We start from the raw sequence: 15,669 nt of genomic DNA, 5'->3' as shown, positions 1-15,669 counted from the left end.
ATTTTTTAGCAGTGATAAATTTACTGCCTAATCTAAGAAAGCTATAAGGAGGCTGTTGCTAACTAGATAAACTGCATGTAAAGTAACCACAAGATAACAGAGGGACTAAAAAAACCCCAGAGGATTTATTACTGTGAGTATTAATTGTATATTTCTAGCTGTAGTCTTTAGACCCAGATAACAATTAAAGCTTCCAGTTGAGTATCTCAAATACTGTGTCCTGTGTGGGATATAGCAGCCACAGGAAATATGTTGGTGTTTTAGCCAACACTGATAACCCTGTATGCACCAAACCTTTCCTACAGGCAATCTTGTCCTGCAGGCCTGGCTGCATCTGCATTATTGCCCCCTCCAGCTTATAAATCGAGTGAAAGGATTCTTATTCTTTTATTGTTAACTATTGAAGTTTGGTTGCAGAGTGCATTTGACTTGGAACACAACTGATTCATTTAATTGTTTCATTCAGCCTTACACACATTTAGGCAAAGCTGACGTACATTTCTGTTTTGTCTGGCATTAATGTGTGACAGATGCTGGTGGTAGGACTTCTCAGGTAGGAAAGGTTAGGTAAGGAACTGTCAGTAATGTTGTTTACTCAGCACACAGGCACTCACACAGATGTTTTCCTCTCACTGAAGCACTACTCAAGCCACTTCGAAACACACTGCGGCATGATACAGATCTTGGAAGCGACGTTTACCAATGGTAGAAACCTGCAGGATGTTGCCAGTGATGACAGCACTTGCCCTAAGAGTTTGTTGACTGCATTCCTTCCCAGTCCCTGGGCAGACTCAGCTGCAAGCAGCCCTCCCATGGCTGAATGCATTAGGGCTGACTTTGGGAAGAGGTAACTGAATCAAGAATTGCTTTTAAGCTGCTTTTAAGCAGCTTCTGGTTTTAATTGACAATGAGGTCAAGCTTCTGTACTACTTTAAACACTTCTGAGTTGTTTTTGGTTTTGTGACAGCATAAATATTGTACTTGGCTTGTAAAATTGATTTGTGAAAATCTTAAATTTCAATAATTTTGTATGTAGTACTGATAATGAAATTAACTGGATGTAAATGGGTATTTGCCTCTGTTGTCTAAATATTCCATTAATCCCTAGTATATGCTCACCTGAGGTGTTTAGTTGGATATCTCACAGGCAGAGAAATGGGTAAGGCTAAATAGCATGGATGGAGGGACTAGTCCCAATTCTAAAAATTCCCATTAAACTTGTTTTGTGTGAATAAAAGGGTGTGGAAAACAGGATTGGATTCTTTTTATGGTATAAAGCCACAGAAGGCATAACAAAGCTACTTAATACTCTCTTTTGAATTGGCTGAAGTAGATATGTTGGGATTACAGCTGTACAAATCTCTAGATGTACTCGGTAGGCTGTTTGGTCAGGTGGTGGGATTATAAATAGGTAGGCTTACTGATGTCAGCAGTAGCGGAAGGGAGCAACAGTGAGCTTGCCATGCACACACACACACCCTCCCTTCTACCTCCATATGCTATTGAAGGAAACTCACCTGATATTAATGGAGAAGAAGCACCTGTACTATCTTGGAGGTAAGCAGAAAAGTAATGTAATCAATTTTAGCTTTTATTTTTTCCTTCTCCTTGTTTAGACGCTGAGCAGAATGGCTTAAAAGTAATATTTGTGTTGTGTTGTCCTAACACCTGCTGTGAGGAAAAAATATTTACCAATAATTATATATCCTCAGTAGCATGTAAGTCCTTGCTCTTGGAGGGAACACAGAAATCAGGTGTAGGGCAGTACATATATTGCCAGAACTTAAATATGGGCCTGTACAGAGGAAGAAGAATTAATGTCTGTTGTCATTTTTCAGACAAAGTATGTAATAATTCTACAGAAGGTTTTTTAAATTACATCTCTGGCTAAAAGATGAGGGTGTGTAAAGATGTTTATCCATGTGGACAGACTGCTGAAATTTCAGTGGTACATTTCTAGATATAGAAGCTGTTGCCTATTTTATTTTAAATTGATATTTGGTGCTTAGAAACTCAGATGAGGTTTTTGAGATTATTTTAAGTGAGGAATGCTGTTATTTCATGCAGACTGTAAGGCTTTTCTGATTTCTTTGATTTGCATCAGATTTTGATCTAAAATTTTGCTGGGGAAAAAAGCCTCACTAGTTGCTTGTAATACTTTGTAAAAGTTGATTCTTTGAGTGTTTAATATGGTAGAGTCCTTGCTGTGTATTCTGTATGTTCCTTGTATGTTGTATACTGATCATTTTTCATGGAAAGCATTAAAATATTTTCTAGTACTTAAACAGACTAAATTCCTAAATAACTGCATAATGCCAAGATGGACTTTGCTTACAGCAACAAAGACAGAATTTAAGAAACAGTGTTCAGCTGAACTTCTTGTAGGAGTCAGTATTCTGCTGGCACTGTGTCGTCTGTTAGCATGTTAAAAACTCAGCGGTGAAGTATATTGGCTGTAAACTGGCTGTGGCAGAGAAAGTTGGAAAGGATGCAGGGGTGAATATAGAAGTGAATTATAGTAGTTAGAGCAAAGCATTCATTAGGAAAGTTTCTTTACATTCCTCAGAGCACACTGATGATGATTATAATAATTATTATATAAATAAGAATTTTTCCCTACTTTATATTTAATGCTGAAGGCCTGTACATTTTTACAGAAAGTGCAGAGGCTTTCTAATGGAAGTGGTTATCCAAAATAGCTTTGGTGTTGCCATCATGCAGGGAGCCAGCTTTCTTCAAAGAAATATGTTCTTTCTTCAAAGAAATAGCTTCTTTTTTCCTTTCCTCTTGCCTGTGCAAGAATCTAGTGAGAAGTGGATGCAGGGGATTTTGAGAATGCAGATATAAGCAGAGAAAGAGGATAATGGCAGCTCTTGTGTGTAGATGGGGATGAGTTTGGAGACAAAATAGGGGCATTCATCTGGGGCCCTGAGCTGCCAGCCAATGAGGGAGGTAAAGTTAAAGTAGGACAAAGGGGAGGGAGCTCCTGCTGTCAGTGGCTGCAAAGGTGGCTGTGAATGCTGCTGGTCGGGTTTATGCTGTGCAGAGAGCTGGGATGGGACTTGTGGCTCTGCTTTGTACCGCCCATTGCCCCTCACAGAGTGCCTGAGATGAGGCTGGGGCTCCAGCAGCAGGACTGGCATTTGAGGAGATAGTGTATGTGACCCTGTTACTGAAGGTAAAAGGTTTTTCCTCTTTGCTGTCTGAGGAAGATGCAGGCAAGAGAGTGAATGTTGAGGAGGCAGCTGTAAAGGATGAGCAGGAGAATCTGGTGGCAGGTGGATACTCAAAGCATTTCTTAGTTTTGCAAGCAGTGTTAGCCCAAGATGCTCAGTGTTTCTGTTTGGGGAACTGTAGCTACAGCCTCATATATTGGGAGAAACCTCTTCTTTACATCAAACTTTTCTGGATACTAACTGACAAGATGCTTCTCTTGAAATCTAGTGAAGAAAATGCTTGGTTTAGTACAATTTCTCAGTCTAAACTTAACTCTTTTTTTTTCTCTTTCTTTCCTGTAATGATCAAGGGTGCCTTATTTGCTGACCTGGTTGTCTGTGTAGGAACTCTCTATATATTCACCATGTGTCTCATAGCATCTGTGTATAAATGCATATACATATACACACAGAGGTATTTCTATTTAATCTTGCTCAGGATAGGAAACACTTCCTTCATCCCATTCCCTTCCAATACTTAACATAATCTCTGTTCGTCATTTTAATAAATTCTCCTATTTTTGGGTTATGTGAATGTACAAAATATTTTAAGTTTAGTAACACTTAATCTAGGTGCATAAGGGATATAACTGCTAAGAGAAAGTTTCTGGTGAAAAAAGGGAGAAAGCTTGTTCTATTCAAAACACTTGCTGAAAAAATGAAAATAAATTGCAGTGTTTTCTGAAGTTGCATTGCTATGCTTTCTCAATTATTCTTCCTCTATCTGAGTTTTCGGCTGGGAAGTGCTACTGTTGTTGAACACAGCCTTCTACAGCAGGTGAAAGGAGAGGGGTTGGATTTTGTCTTCCCTGTTAGTGTGGAGCTTCTTAGCTGCTGTCCTGCAGCACTTCATCTGTTACCCACCTACATCTGCCCCTCCATAGCTGTATTTGAGGCATGTATGTCTGTGAGGGAAAAGGGAATGGCCTGTATTAGCCTCTGTCCTGGCTGCTGTGAAACTGAGCAGCTCTGCTTTTCTCTTCCTTACCTTTCCCAACCTCTAAATCTATCCAGCCCCTGCCTCCAGTGTTACTTCAAAAACATTATTTTGAACAGGAGAAAAAACAACAGCAGCAAAGCTCAGATAATTGACAATTCTTACTTCTATTGATGTTCAGACTAGCAGCTGGAAAAGCCACAAGCAGAGCTAGGTGCTTCATCTGCAGGCTTTGAAAATACAGTGGCATTTTACCTGCTTTCATGACTGGGAGTAATGACCAGAAGGACAGATTCAGGTTTTGTTTTATTTGAAAGCCCTCAACTGAGCTTTCTTACTAGTCATGGAAGAAAAACAGCTGTATGAGCAACCTTTTTAGCAGTTCTTGATAAAGATTTGAGGGTTTATTTTTAGTGGAGGTAGCTTACGTTTGCTTGAGTTTTAAGTATTTGTTAGATTTATTAGTGTATCAAAGGTTAAGCTCTCCCTTTCAGATCAAGCTGCTCTTTGTTTTCTTTTCCTGTTTATTCAGCCAGTTATATATTACTCAATTACTGTTACAGATTTACTGCTTTTTCTTCTCTGCTCTCCTTCTTTCTGTCAGGCTGTTTTCATAACTGTAAATATAATAAAGGCTAACTGAGCCATACAAGGTTTTTATCATTTTGAATGCCATTCAGATTTTTTGTTCTTTCTTTTGGTAGCAAATCTAGGTTACTTTCTTTGCATTTTTTACTTTGAGAAAAGGTTGTAAAAATAGATATAAGTGTCTGCTTTCTGCAGAGGTGTATCACACATACACCTGCCAGGTTTGTAGTTGTATTTTGTGTTAGCCCTATTTACTTCAGAAGTCCAAGTTTTCAGCCTCTTTAGAAGTAATGTCATTGGAACTAATTTTCCAGTTCATTTTATTTGTTGGTTTTGGTTTCAATTTTTTTCCTCAGGAGTAAAGTAAGTACTGCTCTTAACAGAATGTGTTGTAAAAAAACTTTTGTATCAGAACACATTTCTGTAATCCCTCAATAATAATAATAAACTTTGTGCTAATTTAGAGGAGAAGGTATTTTTTCTTTTTCTTTTATCCTCTCCTGCCTGCAAGGATTCTGAGCTTTTGGCTCTCTTCCGAAGAGCAAAGTGATTCTTATGCCTAGAGGGGAGCTAACTGTGTTTTGTTGGATGGTACAAGACAACACTGTCAGCAGCTTTCTGTTCTCAGGAGCTGGGTCTTTCATAAGTTTTAAGTGAGCTTGAATAGATCATTGTAGTATTAATTGTGATTTTGCTTTGAAGGGCAATGAATTAATATTTTTTCCTAGAAAAGTTTAAAATTTTTACTTTAAATTATATGTTTATACCACAGCTAGTGCCCCTTTAATGCTAAGAGAGGCAGAATTAAAAACATGCTCATAATACAGATTTGTGTTTATGTTGTCTCAGAATTGCCTCTTTTTCCTTGTAATAATAGGAAACATTTAATGAATTATGGCTCAAATACAGTCGCTTCTGTTTTCAAGACTGTCACTGCCATGGGGACGGATAATCAGAGGGGGCAAGTGTCTGTTCCAAATGGTCTGGAGGGAACTGAAGGATTCATTTGCTGCTTTCTTCCTTTTAGTGTGAACAGACATCCAGAGATTCCATTAAGCTTTCACCTTACTGTCATGGTTACTGTCCCAGTCCTGTGATTTATTTCTCTCTAGGATAAGACTTAAAAAATCTTCAGAGCAATGAGGCTAGCTAGGGGGTAAATCCACACATCCCACTGACTAGGGAAACTTTTTATTTTGCAAGATCTTTGAAAACATGTCGTGATTCCAGGGATACTCCTTTTCTTGAGCCACTTTATTTATTGAGAGTGGAAATACATTTTACTTTATTTTTTGCTTTCTTTATATCAGAATAAAGGCATGAGTAAGAGAACATCTTCAGATGATTTGTTGTTTGCTGGAACCTCACTGAGTAAATCCATAGAGATAATCTTCAAATATCACTTAATTAATAATATTATCACCCATAGCATTACTACTGTCATGTCAGTTGATATATCAGTTGTACTATGAATTATTGTGTTGGCAGAGCTACATACTCAGTGCCTTGTTTTATGCCATATTGTTTTTCTTCATTATTTTAAAATACCACTATTATTTACTATACTGGTATCCTTTCAGTCTTGGGAATTAGTATAGGGAAGTGCTCTGTAAATAACCAGGTATCACAAAAGATTTACAAACTGTTAATGTTAGTTCATCTGCTTGGAAATTGAAATTAAAGTGTGTTTCTGAACTTGGGGTTTTTTTTGGTACCTATTGAGCAACTTGCTAGACTCAGTATTTGTACAATATGACCTCATGTTCTTCCCCAAATAGCTAAACAGATGAGTTGAGAATCTGAAAGATCATATTTCTCTCTGGAGCAGATACAGCAAATATTTTTCCTTTATATCATCCTACATGTATCATAAGCCTGGCTTGAAGGGATGACCTAAGAATGGACATTGTTTGACTCTCATTGATCCATACCTTGATCTTAACATCTAACTGGTGCTTTTATAGTAGAAATGAAGAGAGAGATTGTATCTCAAACAGTGATATTGATGTTGAGATGAAAGCCCAGTATCAAGGCTGATAGTCATGTTATATAGATGCTCTGGGGCTGGCACAGCAAATATTTGGGCTGCTTAAAGTCAAGGAAAAATATTAGAATACTACCATACGTCCAACTTAAAGGTAACCTTTTTTGCACTTAGTGGCACCCCAAATTTTGTATAGAAACCTGTGTGCCTGCTAATAATTTAGTGAGGATGAGTATAATTTATTTTTAAAGTCTTTTTCATCTATATTTATGCCTGATATATCTAGGAGTGATTTTTTGAGTGACCTGTCTTGACAACTTCAGTCATGTGCTGGACTATGAGGAGCAGATCAGATAGTAATGCTGCAGTTGTCTCCAAGCTTTTTCCTAGCAGGTAGTGTTTGATCTTGAAGACCTGCAGTGGTGGTGCCGTGAAACCATTATCCACAAAGAGGGAACAGAATAAACTCAGTCTAGAAGACAAATCTGTTCTGTAACTGTTAAAGATAAGTATTTGGCTGGGGATCCTTATAGGTCAAACTAGGAGCCTAAATATTTTGTATACCTGTTGGCCAAAATTGATGTATCATTGTTAAAAAAAACCCCAAATCAATGTTTTTAATATAGGCCTGAAGTCTTGTTCGACTGTTCCTTGTTTGGGAAGATTATGTGTGAGGTTTTGGCTGTCTGCTTCTACGACACAGCACTGAAACAGCATTGTTGCAATAGTCAGGAGAGAATTATGATAATTGCTTGGGATGAGAGGTTGAAGACAAGAAAAGTTCTAGAAGAAGCTTTGTTACAGTGGACTTTTTCCTCTCATGATAGGATCTTAGTGGAGTTAAATCCTTTTCTGACTCTGAGTGAAAATAAAACAAAGCGCTGCTTGTAATTTTGGCAAATCTAATTTTGTGAAGTTTGATTAAAAAACCCCCAACTAGTTGTTTTTTTTTTTTTTTTTTTTTTTTTTTTTTTTTAATAAACCAATGTTCTTCATAGTGCCCTAAGTCAAATTAACCAACTGAAGTGGATCTGTTGTGCTTAGAAGGTTTTTAATGCACTATGTTCAATGAACTGTTTCAGTACCTCAGAGATAACTGAATTGCAGGTGAGATCATTATCACCATTCCTGTTCTAGGTGAATGCTATAGAAAATTTGAGAAAAGGTTCTGATATTGGAGGTTAGATTCAAAATAATTTCAGTGAGAGTGCTATCGAGCTCTCTTTGTATACTGTCATGTAACTGTGTTCCAAATAGGAAGTTAAGTGCTGTAAACAGTAATATTGATGCTGTAGCCTTTGATTGCACACTAATTTAGCAGATAGATTTCCTCTCTTTTTTTTTTTTCTCCTTTTTTTGGGAAAGAGGTTCTTATTGAAAGGAAATGCTGGTGAAAACTGGAATACCCAGGTCACTGTAAGTTCTAGTATTTCTCATTATTTTATGTGCCTTTTTCTAGTTACTGATAGTTGAAAATACACTGCTTGTAACTTCCTAACAGGATTTTTTTGCAAATCAAATAAATAGATGTGTTATTTATTTACTGTGTCAGACCTTTATTTTAAAAGGTCTTCTATGCATCCAGATCACTGACAGTTTTTTTAACTTCGCAAGCATGAAAGTTGTTGAGATACAGCAATGACATTTTCTTCTGTTGAAGGGGGATCTGAAGCACATACGATGTTGACCTTATGGTCTTGGACTTGATTTAAAGATGCACTGTTTTTCTTAAAAATTATAGTCTTCTAGTTGCATTTAGCTGAACGAATTCTTTAACACAGGAATTGTCACACAGACTGGCAGGAATTGCAGGTGGGACTTCAGAAACTTAAATTTCTAAGATATATGAATCAGTTCTCTGGGAAACAATATAATCTCTACAAGATAAGAAAAAGGTGAATGATAAGAAAAAGGTGAATGCCCTGGCATAAGCAGTGGGCTCCAGGTGCTCTGGTAATAAGGGGGATAGAAACTCTGCCTAGACTGCACCATCTTGTGTTTGTGGGTCCCTGTGAGAGCATTGCAGGTGTCCCTCTGACAGCCTTGTCCAGGGCCAGGAAGAATCAAAGAAGAAACATGTATTTATTTTTTTTTGCTTTGGCTCAAGCAGCAGTTTAAACAGAAAATTTATGTAGAAGCTAATATGTTGGTGTAATTGTTTATCTGGTGATAAACAGTGGGGAGCACATCTCTTCCAGAGAGTTGGGCTTGGGCAGTTTCAGTATCTGGTGTGTAGGGAAGGTTAGCCAGTTAATGGGACTGAGACCATGGGGACAAGGAATGAGTGAGGACCCACATCGTGTAGGATACTGCAACACAATTTCCAGAGCAGTTCTTATTGTTATTGAGTTGTGAACTCATTTGGTTAAAATTCCTCTTTTAATTCCCTCTGTATTAACTAATTCATAGCTAAGTAAGCTGCAGTTTGATTCATCCTGCAGCTTTCCTGTAATTCTACAGTAGCCATGAAAATGAAAAGCATGTTTTTGGTTCCTTCTAATGTTTATTTTGAAAATTAGAACAGCTTGGCTGGAATCTGTCTGAACATGAAAAGTGCTGTAAGACCACTTACTGAGCACCTTTTTTCCTGGCCTCTGAAATGTTGTTTGTGTATGATGGGGAATTACTGTCTTTGTTACGATTGTATTTTGTCTTAGTAAAAATAACAGGTTTTGTTTTCAGGAGAACAAGATAGATTGACATCTTTCTCTGTCTTTTCAGCAAAATCATTACAAATCAACAGCTCTCCTAGTTTGCTGAGTACTTGGTATAGGTTAAGCAGCAAGAGAGAACCAGGCTTTTGTTGGTTCTTTATGATGGAGAAGTATTTGAATTGGTGGTATAGACTTGGAGTTAGTTTTGGTGTTGGGATAAAATAACATCTGGAGGATGCCTTGGTGAGAAAATCATTGGCTTCTTGAATTGCAGAGTAGGGAGAGGAGGGTTTGTATGTAAAATCTACCTATACACGTGTATTTCCACCATCACATGCTTATTTAATCATGGTCACCTGAATTGTTCTTGCTGTCCAGCACCAGTTCTGGGGCTGGGAATGCAGCCCAGCCTGACTATTAAGCAGCTGCTCCCCTGATAAGGTAGAAACACAAGATGAAATAATGAAAAAGCAATGGGACCCCATTGCAAATACTTTGGGGTGAGAAGGATAGATGAGAGAATTAGTGAGAACTGAAGAAACAAAACCATGGCATCTGGGAACAGAAAATGAAAGCATTGGGATCCCTGTTGTTTAATAAGAAGTTGCCAAAAACTTGGCATGACTTCTGAGAAAGTACACTTGGGATTTTTCCTCCTTTGTGTGGGGACAGGTAAGCATAACTAACCATAAAGCGGATTCAGATTTCCTAGAAATGGGTGGGGTATGTGGCTCTGCAGTGGGGGATGCGAGGCTTCAGCGACGTTGTTAAACCGCCTGACACTGTGCATGCGTGTTCTTTGTAAATATGTGGAACTTCAGCTGTTGCACACGGGCTTTGATGAGAGTATTTTGGTCAGTTTTAGTTAGACACCGTATGAATAAGCCACATTTATTGCTGTGTGTCTTTAAGTACTCTGGTGATAATAGAGTTCCAGTGATAAAATTGCATTTTTCTACTTAATGGAAAATAGAGTCTCTAGCATTTGAAAACAAGTCTTTCTGTGACGCTTCTTCAAAGAATAGATTCTGTGATAAATCGCTTTTAACAGTCATTTGAAGTCAAAGATGTATGAAAGAGTAAAGAAGGGAGGACAAGCAGTACTAGTTCACATTGGGCCTTTTGGTATTAATGTCATGGTGTAAGTTTTTATGTTTTTGGGATTTTATTTATTTCTAATAGTTGTACTGATGCTCCGTACTTGCTAATAATTTATATTTGGCAGTTACGTGAAAGCTACAAATCTTGCAAGAAAACCCCCAAAGAAGCTGGGGAGGAATACAAAGAAGTTTGATTTATACATTTTGCAATGTTCAGGGTTCATGTAACCCTGAAACAACCCAGACAAGCTGCTGTAGAGACCAAAATCAAATTTTTAGCTCATGTTGCACGTCATGAATTGCATAGAGAGCCCACCAAACAAATTTAAATCATTGAGAGAGGAGGTATAAATTGTGAATGTGGATCCTCATTCAATGTTTTTGAAAGCCTGTGAGTACTCCCGATTAGCTTCGAGGGGCTGTGAATAGTTAATTATTCAGCACAGAGTTCTGAAGTTCAAAACTCTAAGCACTTTCAGCAACAGATCAGTCATGTGAAGCCTTGTTACAGTTGTTTTTTGCAATGCTGCTCTGGACCTTGTTTGCTTTTCATTGTGAGTGACTTTAAACTTTGTTTTCTCAAGAAAGGTGTGTGTTTCTAGTTGTATGCCAGATCTTTTTGTTTTAATTCTGAAGGACAATGGTAGGGGTTAATTTATTTCCTTAGGTTTAAAGTAAACAAACTTTGGTACAGCTCCATCTAAATGACAAGCAAATTTTTGGAACCTTTGTGTAATATGTTGAAATATATTTTAATTTCCTGGTAATATGTCTCCATTCAAGAATATTTATAAGAAATTCAAAATCTGTCATGAGGTATTGAGTCTTGACTGTGTCTTGGTTTTGTTTCTAATGGTAAAATTCTTAATAGTATATTTTCCTTCTGAATATATTGGTTAATTGTGGAGAGTTATTTAAATAAAGGGAGATACTGGACTAGATGTTTTAGGACATGAGAGTCCTGCATTCAGAATTTGCTGTAACATACATATATTAAGAAATAGGGAGGACTTTATGCTGTTTTAGAACTTTTTTTATTGAAATAAGTGCAGCTTATTTAGTGATCAGTCCTTGTATTCAAAAGTAAACTGTCTGGTCACTGACATGACAAAGGGTATAGAGAAAATTAAAATAGATCAGCATAGGTGAGGTGAATATGTGAAAGCATATTGTGAGTGAAATGTCAGGAAATATTACAACACTGTTGAATTGATTATACTTTTATTTTATTACTGTGTAGAAGTTAAATATTGTAGAACTGGTAGGATTTCTTTGATTAATTTTAATAACCAAAAGAAAAATTTGGGGAGGAAAAATGTCATTGTTTGCTCCAGTATCCTGTATTAAGCACACTGGTAGTACAATTGGCTTCATACTGCATAGTACAATATTTCTGTTTATACTAATCCAGTAAATCTCTTTGGAGAATGTGCAAATAGAGTCTTTGCATAAACCAAGGGAGGAGAAAACAACCAACTAATTTATTCTTTCATGGTGCATTAAAGAATTCTTTTTGGCTTGATGTTTATTGGGTGCTTTCTTTCTTTTTGTGATGGATACCTTAGGCTGTTTTGTCTTCTGTCACCACTGATAGTATATTTAAGATATTCTCTTATCCCTTTGTACTTCGAAAATAATAAAGTGTTGTTTGTTTCTGTTTTGAGGCTTGTTAGCTTGTCAGTTTGGAATCATATGTATAAATGCATACTTGATTTTTAACATTTATCTGTTTTTCAGAAGAAAATCTAAGGCACCACCTCCTCCATCTGAAACAAAATCCATTGTTTCTCCATTTGATAACACAGAGCCAACCAACCTCATCATGGAACAGAAAGAGAATGTAATCGATAAAGATATTGAATTATCAGTGGTCCTGCCAGGAGATGTGATCAAGTACACTACAGTGAATGGGAGGTACGTTACACAGAATGATATTTTTGTTCAATACTATTTTTTGCTCAAGTTTACTCCAACCTTCATCCAGGTTATAATCACTTAGTAAAATGCATGACTTGTGTAAGCCTGAACATAAAGTGTGTCCAAAGAAGAGCAGCCAAGTGCAGTGTCAAGATCACAAGTCTTAGGAGGGTTGGGGTTCCCGAGGGAGCTGGGCTGTGTAGCCTGGAGAAACGGCTCAGGACGGACTTTGTTGCTCTCTGCAGCTGCCTGAAAGGAGCTTGTAGCCAGGTAGGGTTTGTCTCTTCTCCTAAGTAACAAGGGATAGGATAAGAGGAAATGGCCTAAGGGGAGCTTAAGTTTGGATATTAGGAAAAATTTCTTTGTGGAAAGAGGAAGCATAGGAACAGGCAGCCTAGGCTAGGGAAGTGTAAAAAGATGCATAGATGTGGTACTTAAGGACATGGTTTAGTGGTGGACTTGGCAGTGCTGGGTTAATAACTTGATGATCCTGAAGGCCTTTTTCAACCTAAATGATTCTCTGATTCTAGTATGATTTTTTGGGTATATATGGAAACATCATCTTTGTACATTTACCTACCATTTCACAAGACTGCTTTTTAAGATTCAGAAATTCTGTATGGTACCTGTCAGTAAACCTGTTGTTTTTTCTAGTCACTAAAAATCTCTAAAACATATAAGTTTGTATGATTCAATGAATTTTTCCATATAAGTTTTGCTTTTTAAAAATGAGTTTCTTCCTCCTAGTTGAGTTCGAAGTTATGTATTCAGCCCTTTCTCAGCACTGCTACCTGTAGACTACTAGCAGTCCCCAAAAAACGTGTAATCACTTCAGACAAAATCTGTCTACAGCTTTGGATTTCTTTTATCAATTATGTTTTCCTTTGGCTGATTTTAGTTTGAAATGTGTATTTCAGACTGTTAATTGGTGGGATAGATTGTGCATGTAACTCTCAAGTCATCTTTTGTTCAGAAGGACCTGCACATTTACTGGTGAGCTGAAATCATAAATCCTGGGACCTAAAATGTTGGTCTACTAAGAAAGAGTCCTGTGCAAGGCTGTGTGTGGATCACAGCAATTTGATGCCAGTTTGTTGCTATCCTAAGCTGAAATAAGACAATAATATTGTCTTGTGTTAGTGTGTAGCCCATGTCTCTCCTGCTGAAACCAAGCAGGCTGACTTATTCTTAGAGATGAGGCTCCATGTGTACACTGTCAGGAGCTTCTTGTTCTTTTTGCTTCCTTTGTCCACACTGATGAGTACCATGGGCGTTCTCTCATGCTTTGCTCAGAACAAACTGCCAGAAAGGAATGTTGCATCTATTTTCACTTGGTCAGATTACATTGTGTATAATTGCTCAGTGTTCAAGACAGGCCTTACAGGCTTATCAGGAATTGCACTCGTTTCCCAATCAGTTTTATTATCCCACAGTTACAGGATTTTTCAATCAAGATACTGTATGTGATTGATTTCATAAGTGACTGTCTTGCAAATAAGAACCAGTATTAGCACTGCTAGGCTCATCTATGAATGAGGGGAGATGTGCAGGACCTGCAGTCCACTGGGAAGTATATGTCAAACTATCTCTGGTTCTAGCTTTGCTCTGTCTTTATAGTCATTTACCATGATCAAATAGGCATGATCCCTCTAGAAATTACATAAACAGAAAAATTGTTACTTTGCTTCTTTCATCATTCATAATTGGAGGTGAGCAGCTCTGAAGGTCCTGAGGAGAGAACACCTTTTTAATCTCATAGTGGAAAAAGCAAAATTATGAGTTTTAACAGCTGTGTGCTCAAATTCCATAGTCTACTGGAAGAAACTTTTCTTTATCAAATTAGGTTGGGTTGGTTTGCTCCCTGCTTTGGCATAGTGGGTAGCAAGAGCTATGTAGCACAAAGCAAGGTGTTAATGAAACAAAAATCTTATTATGTAGAAGGTGGAATATGCAAATACATTTATGCTCTGAGATTTCCAGAAAACCTAGAGTAATTTGATGAAGTTAAGTTGCAAATAAATATTTTACTGAAGTTAGATAAAGGAAGACAAGCAGACAATGTACTCTGAGGTAGCTGATGGCCTCATCTTGGTACTTTGCTAAACTATGCTGTTTTTTGCTGTTAAATGTACTGTGATACATGTATTCTTCCACCTATAATCCTTGAAGGCTTTAGGGAAAAAGAGTTTTATAGGTTTTGGAGGACATGGTTACAAGAAAAGTTCGTTGGGTATTTGTTTTTTTTTTGTTTGATTTTGTTTTTTGTGGGGTTTTTTGGTTGGTTTTTTTTTTTTTTGTTTGGTTTTTTGGGTTTTTTTGTTGTGGTTTTTTTTAAATTGCTGAAGGAATATCTTTATAAAGTAATTTTGAAGATACCTTGCTTCCAGTGGAGTGGGGAGGACTTAAAAGTCTGTCATTCTCCAGTCCAGCAGGTTGTTTCTGAAAGTACCATTGGAAAGCAAATATGCACTGAATCACTGTTCTCCTGTACTCATTTGCATGTATCTCTTGTTTGTTAGCAGCTGTTTCTCACTTATCATTCTCACTTATCAATCACTTACTCTGATTCTAGTGTGGTGCATTTCTATAGGATGGTTTTCTGGGATCCTTGATTGTCAGTTCTTGCTCTGGTCATCTTTGATATTCTTACTCCTTTCTAATAACCGAAGTTCAGCTTTTAAAGCCAGTCAGTGTATAAAAATTCACGAGAAAAAAGGTAACCAGTAACTTATTGGATACACTGGTAAGCAGAAAGGTCACTACAGAAGTAGTGTCTCCTCTGGTTCCCTCCTCCCTGGCCCTGCCCTGCTCTGCCAGCCCTTTTCTTCTTACGGTGGGATGGATGTACTTGTTTTATTAGGGATTAGAAGTACAAGAAATAAAGTATTCCCAATTTCTGCCTTGTAACTGAAGCAGGTTGTGCTATATACAGGACATGCATTGAAATAAACTTTCTGGTTTAGTAATGTGAAAAGGGAGGAGCAGTTATTATTCTGCATTTCTCATGGTATTCCTCAGGCTGTTATATATCATTTAGATTAAAGCATGGGAATATATTGCATTCTTCTATACCTCTTCAGACCATCTGATAACTGTTTTTTCACACCTTGGAGTACCATTTCTGTATGGTTTTCTTTGTTTTATTGTTCCTCCTGCTTTTGTCTCCTGAGGCAAGTGTTCTCCTGCCACTTAAGAAGGCAGAAGCTTTCCTCTAGAAAGGAAATATCTCTTAGCTTTCAGTTGTCATCTTCTGGAAGTGCAGCATATGCACCAG

The 15,669-nt window shown here is 37.4% G+C and overlaps 1 protein-coding gene across 3 annotated transcripts in view; it reads left to right on the top strand.

Annotated features, from left to right (window-relative positions):
• Positions 1 to 15,669, top strand: part of COBLL1 (cordon-bleu WH2 repeat protein like 1) — a 77,962-nt gene that overhangs the window by 30,546 nt on the left and 31,747 nt on the right. For 2 of the 3 annotated variants that reach the window (XM_041473277.1, XM_041473279.1), the window contains exon 2: positions 12,216 to 12,392. In XM_041473277.1, the coding sequence (XP_041329211.1) occupies positions 12,216 to 12,392 (177 nt within the window). The remainder of the gene's footprint in view (positions 1 to 12,215; positions 12,393 to 15,669) is intronic. The other variant, XM_041473278.1, reaches the window with a different exon arrangement.

This window comes from Pyrgilauda ruficollis, unplaced genomic scaffold (assembly GCF_017590135.1).
Source record: "Pyrgilauda ruficollis isolate IOZ18807 unplaced genomic scaffold, ASM1759013v1 scaffold3, whole genome shotgun sequence".
In the NCBI taxonomy this organism is placed as follows: domain Eukaryota; kingdom Metazoa; phylum Chordata; class Aves; order Passeriformes; family Passeridae; genus Pyrgilauda; species Pyrgilauda ruficollis.
Note: the sequence above shows the minus strand (reverse complement) of the source record. Positions and strands in the feature narration are given on the sequence as shown.